Source organism: Penicillium hordei, assembly GCF_028827395.1.
Source record: "Penicillium hordei strain IBT 12815 chromosome Unknown utg000003l_segment0_segment0, whole genome shotgun sequence".
Taxonomy (NCBI): domain Eukaryota; kingdom Fungi; phylum Ascomycota; class Eurotiomycetes; order Eurotiales; family Aspergillaceae; genus Penicillium; species Penicillium hordei.
In genome coordinates, this window is record NW_026623144.1 from 560,603 (window position 1) to 567,842 (window position 7,240).

General features: G+C 51.9%; 2 protein-coding genes across 2 annotated transcripts; one reads left to right on the forward strand and one right to left on the reverse strand.

Annotated features, from left to right (window-relative positions):
* Nucleotides 1-12: 12 nt before the first annotated feature.
* Nucleotides 13-1,410, forward strand: N7537_005455 (putative exopolyphosphatase; the record flags this gene model as incomplete). Its single annotated transcript, XM_056896512.1, has 1 exon — nucleotides 13-1,410. The coding sequence occupies one exon, from the start codon at nucleotides 13-15 to the stop codon at nucleotides 1,408-1,410; it is 1,398 nt and encodes a 465-aa protein (XP_056752297.1).
* A 437-nt stretch (nucleotides 1,411-1,847) lies between these two features.
* On the reverse strand, nucleotides 1,848-6,326 carry N7537_005456 (putative SH3 domain protein (Cyk3); the record flags this gene model as incomplete). The annotated part of the gene is made up of 1 exon (XM_056896513.1): nucleotides 1,848-6,326. The coding sequence occupies one exon, from the start codon at nucleotides 6,324-6,326 to the stop codon at nucleotides 1,848-1,850; it is 4,479 nt and encodes a 1,492-aa protein (XP_056752298.1).
* Between the last annotated feature and the right edge of the window lie 914 nt (nucleotides 6,327-7,240).

A 7,240-nucleotide genomic window follows, 5' to 3' on the forward strand; every position in this document is an offset into this window, starting at 1 on the left:
AATTCAACAAACATGACTCTCCTCCAATTTTTACGACAAGCCCGCCAATTGCACCTCCGATTCCTCTCGGGTGCTCTATCTGAGCCTCCAATCTATGTAATCGGCAATCCCTCCGCCGATCTTGACTCCATCGTCTCGGCGATCATCTACTCCTACTGCGCGAACAACCGGCTTCCGATCAAAAGCCCACGACCTCATATCCCACTCTTAAACCTGCCCAATTTCCCAGCTGGGACAGAGCTGTATCGACTAAGACCAGAATTTTCAGCTGCATTATGGTTATCAACCAATTGCCCCGCTCTGAAGAGTGAAGAGCAATTCGAGAACACCCTACAGTTTGCCGGGAATTTCCTACGCGATCATGTCATGACCGTCGCGGACTTCGCGCAATCTCTCGAAGATAAGCATGTGTGGAAACAGACACTCACCGATGCAACGCTGGTAGACTGGAACGCATTCCCGCTCCCCTCCACCGATAAGGGCTCCGGATCCCTAACCGGGTTGTCGGGTGTCTCGTTCCGGGCTGTTGGATGTATCGACCACCACGTTGACGAGGACTCCATGCCAAGCATTGACGAATTACCAGAAGGCCAGCCGATGATTATTCAGCCGGGACCTGGGTCATGTGCCTCACTCATTACGCGCGAATTGCAACAGCGGAAACTCTGGGATGGGACACCTGAGATGGTGCAGGTTGCGAAGCTTGCTCTTTCCGCGGTGCTGATTGATACCTCGAACCTTACTGCAGAAGGCAAAGTGACTGATGTAGATCGTATAGCTGTTGAATTCCTGAAATCTCAAATCGAGGGGGAAACACAAGCTGCAGTGGCTGCAAAGGGCGATTGGGATTTGGAGGCGTTCTACAAGAGCATTCTTTATGCTAAGCAGAATAGCCTCGATCTTCTTACTATGAACGAAATATTAGACCGCGATTATAAAGACTGGACTGAGACATCACAGTCCTCGGGGAAGACCGTGAGAATGGGCTTCTGCTCTGCCGTCAAGCCTATGCGATGGATTGTACAGAAGGCGGGTGGTCCTGAGAAGTTCATCGATGCCATGCACTCGTTCGCAGCTTCCGCTGAGAAAGACTTGGATGTGCTGGTTATTATGACGGCTTTTACAGGCACTGACGACAAGTTTTGTCGCGAGCTGTTTGTCAGTGTGATGTGTGACAATGAAGCGGCTGATACGGGTGTCAAGAGATTTGTTGAGAATTCCTCTCACCATCTTGGGCTCATAGAATGGTCTCCGCTCGATGAGGAGGATATCCCTGAGTTGACAGGAGATTGTCTTTCTACATTGAACGAGGAATCACCCCTCTGGAGGAGGCTGTGGGTGCAAACCCATGCGGCCGGGAGTAGGAAACAGGTTGCGCCGTTGTTCCGGGCAGCAGTAGCTAAATTATAGAAGAAACTTATAGTTAGAAGAATTGTCTTAAGATACCAGATGTTATTTGGCTTGTTGGCCGATTCCCTCCACTATATATTATTCGTTTGGTACTCATAGCCTTTTGGGTAACTTTATATGGTCACTCTTAGACTCAAATTCCTCAAATTCCTATTAATTCATACATACACATACTCTCTCGCACCGAAACCCAGGTGTCTGGAATAGAACACAAACAAATAGAATGCAGTATATGCAATGCTCCAAGCTAACCTCATGCAAATGCTAGTATGCCAGGAGGACAATATGACAAAAAGGATATGCAACTCGCAATAAGACAAAGCAAAATAAGAAGGGAAAGAAAAACAGACAGCCGCCTCCTGAACCTGGTGTATCTGAAGGCTTCAGGTTAAAACGCCCGTAATATGTAAAAGGAAAAAAATCAAAAATCAAAAAAATCAAACACATTCCCACTCGCAAAATACGCACCAGCGCGCAGCTCGGTCAGCTAGCACAAGACCACGCCACATACCACGCTCACCAATTTTGATAACAGTCTCCCAAACACTGCCCTCAGCGACGGCATCAGTGACAGATTCAGTGCCAGTATCACCGCCGATCATGTGCTCAGCTTTACGGGTGAGACGAAGGATCTTGCCAGACGGGGACTGGATCGCTAATTTCGCAGCCTTGTCCCGCCCAGAAGCAGATTTGGTCGACGAAATGACCGAGGTTGACGCCGATAACTCATTGGAGGCACCCGATATGGTCGAGCCGCCCGCTGTACTGGACACCATGCTCAATGCACTGGACGGACGAGTGAAGACGGACGAAGGCGAGCCGCGGCCATTGGAGGCCTCGTCTTTGCCTGACCCAGGAGCAGCAGCATGTTGCCGGACAGCGAACACAAATGTATTGTTGACTGCTAGGCGAGAGCACTGTGGCTGCATGATGTACAAGTCGTGTCGCTGGGCGTGGGGTGTAGGATGGCGCAGGACAAAGTCGTAAGATGGATTCTCGCCGGTGTGGAGCATTGGCAAGGCCAAGGCTAGGGGATGAGGGATGTCTCGACTAGAGTGCATCAGCCCCTTCTTGCCTGCATAAACCTTCAGCACACCTTGGCCTTCGTCGCCTGGCAGGACAGCCTTGATTGTGATACGTTTTTGGCCGCGGATCCAGTCCGGCTGGACCAAGGCGCGTTTGCGAACAATGTCTCCGCTTTCGAAGAAATCACCATCTGCGTCGCGGGCGAATCCCGGGGCTTCGACTTCAGCAGCACATTCAACATCCGTAGGGACTATCATGCGTAGTTGCATGACCTCCAATCCATCAATACGGAGGAAGCTTGTGTCATAATCCGGCATCTGAATGTTAAGCTTGAAATACGGCGGGCACACTGTGGGCAGGGAGAGCAGAACATCTGGTGAGATTGGCGGGCAGATGTGTTGTTCTTCCGGATAGAGCGGGACATGAGTGTAGCAGAGATCAAGCGGGCGCGTAAGGAAGTACCAGCTCTCCGCTATGGAAGAGTTGTTAGAAACAAATTTACTGCGTTGAGGGTTCGTGGGATTTGCAAGTGCGCAATCCATGAAGCGCCATTCGCCATCGACCAGAACAGAGTTCCACCAGTGATTGGGACGGGAGAGGCTTTCCAGATCGAGCCCATCACCGGGGCTCTTAAGGAATCCTTGGATGATTTCTGTATGCAGGCCAACGGCTGCGCACATCTCATGTACCAATAGTGCGATTTCCTCTGGGGTACCTCGTTTGGCCTGTAGGAGTCTCTTCATATCAACTTCGAGGCCGTCGACAGGTTCCTCCCACGATATTTTCTCGCTGACCCAGGTAAAGATGGCCCGAAGACGCTGAACGTCACTCTTGTACGGTCGACAAATATAGGCTTGCGCGAGGCTCATGGGGTTCGTCATAGGAGGTAAACTGCTGATGAATCGTGCACTCTTATCAACGAGGTTAAGATTGGCTGCATGGAAATTTGTTGGCTCGGTGATCGGTTGCCCATCGATGCTCTCATCGCCCTCCGCGGTATCGTACAACTCCTCCACAGAGTAGATAACAGGGTGATCCATCATCTGACATCGTTCTGCCCTGTCGATCCTCTCGTTTCGACTAGGAGACGACGCCCGGTTAACATCTCGGCGCACCTGAACCCAGTCAATGGCGCCAGTTCCGAGTCCCATATCACGGCCATTATCACGATTCGAGTGAGACGCAAGAGCTGGTGACACAACGTCTATCCCTCTGATACTCTTAGTTGGAGAGCCTGACCTCTCGCCGTGACCGACCGAAATGCTACTCCTTGCGCTGGCCGCACCAGTCTTGGCTGTTTCAAATATCTTTTTGAAAAACCCTTGCTTTTTGCTCTTTGGCGTAGAGAGGCCACCAAAGACTCCACTATGATCCGTCGAGTCCAGACCGGTTGACGACCACGGGATAGCTGAGGATGCACCCTGGCGAGACGAATTATGACTGGAGTGATATGAAACTCCGGTAAAAGGAGTCTCTGGGCGTGTGTCACTGAATCCTCGAGAACGGACAGTGTCCATAGCAGTATTTGGCCTCTCATGTCCTCCTCGTCTGGCAAAGCTCCCCGCACTCGTCGCACTGAATCCTCCAGCAGAGAAACCACTCATGACACTTTGACTGGTCTTGTCTGTGCTCGTGGTCATGGATGTGCCATTACTTTGCACCCCACTAGATGAATTTGTGGCACTGGACTTATTGGTAAATGACCGGTTGAGAATGTCACCCCGGAGATCATGGCCAGAACGCCGGGCTTTGAGGGGAGCATATTGTCCTGGTATAGAGTTATTCCGTGGGTGGTAAGTGGCATGTTTTGGAGGAGGGGGAGGAGGTCCGTTGTCGTCTTCCTGGGCGGCTCTTCGATCCTCGGGCGGTCGATTCTGATCTTCCAACTGACGTAGGCGGCTCTCCATTCTTTGGACATAATTGTTCAGTTGAGGCGGACCATCCATATGGTCATGGCTATAAACGCTGTTGCGGTGGACGAGTCCGCCCTGTGGTTGTTCTTTGTCGCCATCGAAGCCCATTGACGTCAAAGGCCGGCGTCTGTTACCTTGAGGGGTTCTTTCGTGCGAGGTGTCAAATTCCTCAGGCGACCAGGGATTGTTGAACATTGGAGATGGAGAAGGTGACTGGGCCTCGCGAGGTAGACCCATATCTTCCAATGAAGTCATAACATCTTCCATGGCATCTCGCAGCGGAGATGGTGTGTTTCCATGAATATCTGATTGTGCCGAGGTTTCAGAAACAGCGGAGTGCATTGAGCCTGCAGATGGGGACGGGGTACGATCGAACATCGCGTAACGGTCATTCATAACTAGTGGCGTGGGAGATCGTGATGGGTGCGCAGAATGCGACGGGGGCTGAGGAGAGTGTGCGCGATGCTGAGATGGGTGCATTGGTGGTAACGGTGAATGACTTCGTGTCGGAGAATGCATGGGCGGCTGAGGAGAGCGGGATTCTGTACGAGGGATGACGACTCGGTGTGGCGGCGGTGGCGGGGGAGGGGGAGAGTCTTCCCGCTCTTCGTACATTTGCACCGGGGATGGCTCACGAGATGGGACCCGGTAAGATGACATACTGCCGTGAGAGACCAGCGTAGATGGATGTTCCTGCATTGGCAATGGCGATTGAGCCCGGTAGGAGGACATACTTCCATGTGGCATGGGCGCAGGTGGATGATCCTGCATGTACAATGGAGATGGTCCACGGGATGGAGCCCGGTACATACTACCGTGTGAAACCATCGCAGAATGATCATGCATTGGCAACGGAGATGGCCCCCGCGATGGAGCCCGGTAAGATGGAATACGCCCGTGTGGCACCATCGCAGATGAATGATCTTGCATTGGTAATGGCGATGGAGCCCGGTAAGACGACATACTACCATGTGGCATCGTTGCAGGTGGATGATCCTCCATATACATTGGAGATGGCTCACGCGATGGTGCCTGGTAGGATGACATACTCCCGTGGGGGATGGTAGGTGGCGGATATTCTTGCATTTGCAATGGAGAGGGTTCGCGCGAAGAGCCCCGGTAAGATAAGATACTGCTGTGTGGCATGGTCGGGGGCGGATAATCCTGCATTTGCAACGGAGCTGGCTCACGAGACGAAGCTCGGTAAGATGACATGCTGCCTTGTGGGGCCATGCCAGATGATTGCTCGTGCACTGGCAAGGGGGACGGATTGCGGGACAGAGGACGGGTGGATGAAATGCTGCCCTTCGAGCTCATGGGATATGAACGTTCCTGTGTTTGTAATGGAGATTGCTCGCGGGATGAAGGCCGAGAGGATGAGACGGTTCCCCTCGGCAGCATCGATGGTGACCGTTCAGGCTCCGCAGACGAACGAGGAGAGACACCGCGTGAAGAAGGCCGCGAGCCAGACGACGAGGGTCGAGATAGTGAGCCTTGGTTCTTGACAGCCGACGCATGCGTGCGCAATGGCTTCGTACTTCGTGGAATGGCGCCGTCCCGAGGTGGTGTTTGGGGAATCGCGGGTGCCGCTGGGCTAGATTCAGTTGCGCGCCGAGCGACAGAAGCTGGTGATACGGCTTCCTTATGCGCCTGGAAGGGTTTCCGCCAGACGGTCTTCTGTTTCTTGGGAGCTGATGTGGGGTTGTTGATCGGAGAAGATCCTGCTAGCACCATTGGACTAGTAGTGTCACGGCTCACGGGCACGAAATCTTCACTCAGAAGCTCGACAAAATTGGACGGGAACAGCCCAACTGCGCGCCTGTCACGGCGCAACCGACCCATCCACCATTGTCCATCGCCTGCATTCAAGCACTCAATCAAGTCACCCTCCACAAATCCGAGATCTCGTGTAGTCTCTCCACCCCAGGAATACACTGCTCGGCACCAGCATGGAAACCGCATTGGCAGCTGAGCCATAGTGGTCGCTTGAACACGGTTTCAGCGGGCGCAACACACGGGATCGACCTAGTAAGTAGTTTCAACACCTGGCGCACTTCTGAAAATTCCACATCCAGGTAAAGGTAGGGAAGTGATGTATCAATGGACGAGTTTGTGTTGTTGATTCGAACCCAATACAACACAGCTTGGTCAGATGGGTGACAAGGTCCGCACGGCCGCAGGGATAGCAACGATCGCTCAATCAATCAGCATTGTCGAGAGAATAAGGAGGTTTCGATTGGGTGGTTCAAAATAAAAAGGTTTGGCGAATGGAGATTTAATTTCACCGACTGGGGCCAACAACCTGGTTGCAAAGACGTGGGGGGAAGGCAGAGCGGTTCAGATCGGTGAGGCCTAAGACGACACTTGGGGCGTAAACTAGGACCGGGGTTGTTTGTTTGTGGCCCAATCAGGACTAGCGGCGGAGGGCTGCCTTATCGATAAGCTTATATCATATTATGTAATATCTCTTGTCCACCGAGTCTTGTAAGAGAGCGTGATCGTTCCAAGGTTATTCCTTTTAACAGTTATGGGCCTGTATATATGCATCTGGATGTCTTGAAACCAATCCCTGGGGTATCGTAGTAGTCAAATACCCGAAGATGTTTCCCCATTTGTTGCAACTATGAAAAGGCTGGAGCCGTAGCCGATCCATGGTTCGGTGTTGAACAACCCTGGTACTCTCGACAACAGAGGGTCTCTGGCGAACTAGAAATATCTTTATTTCTCATTTGTTTGAATTACATTATAATTAAACAATTCATCTTCAGTCCAGCCTTTCAAGAGTGAAATACCCGTGGGCATTGGATTTAAATTTCTGAGAGACAACCTTAGAAAAGAACTACTAATGACCAACCCCTACCTTTATACATATCTGCAACTGGTTCTAGTCT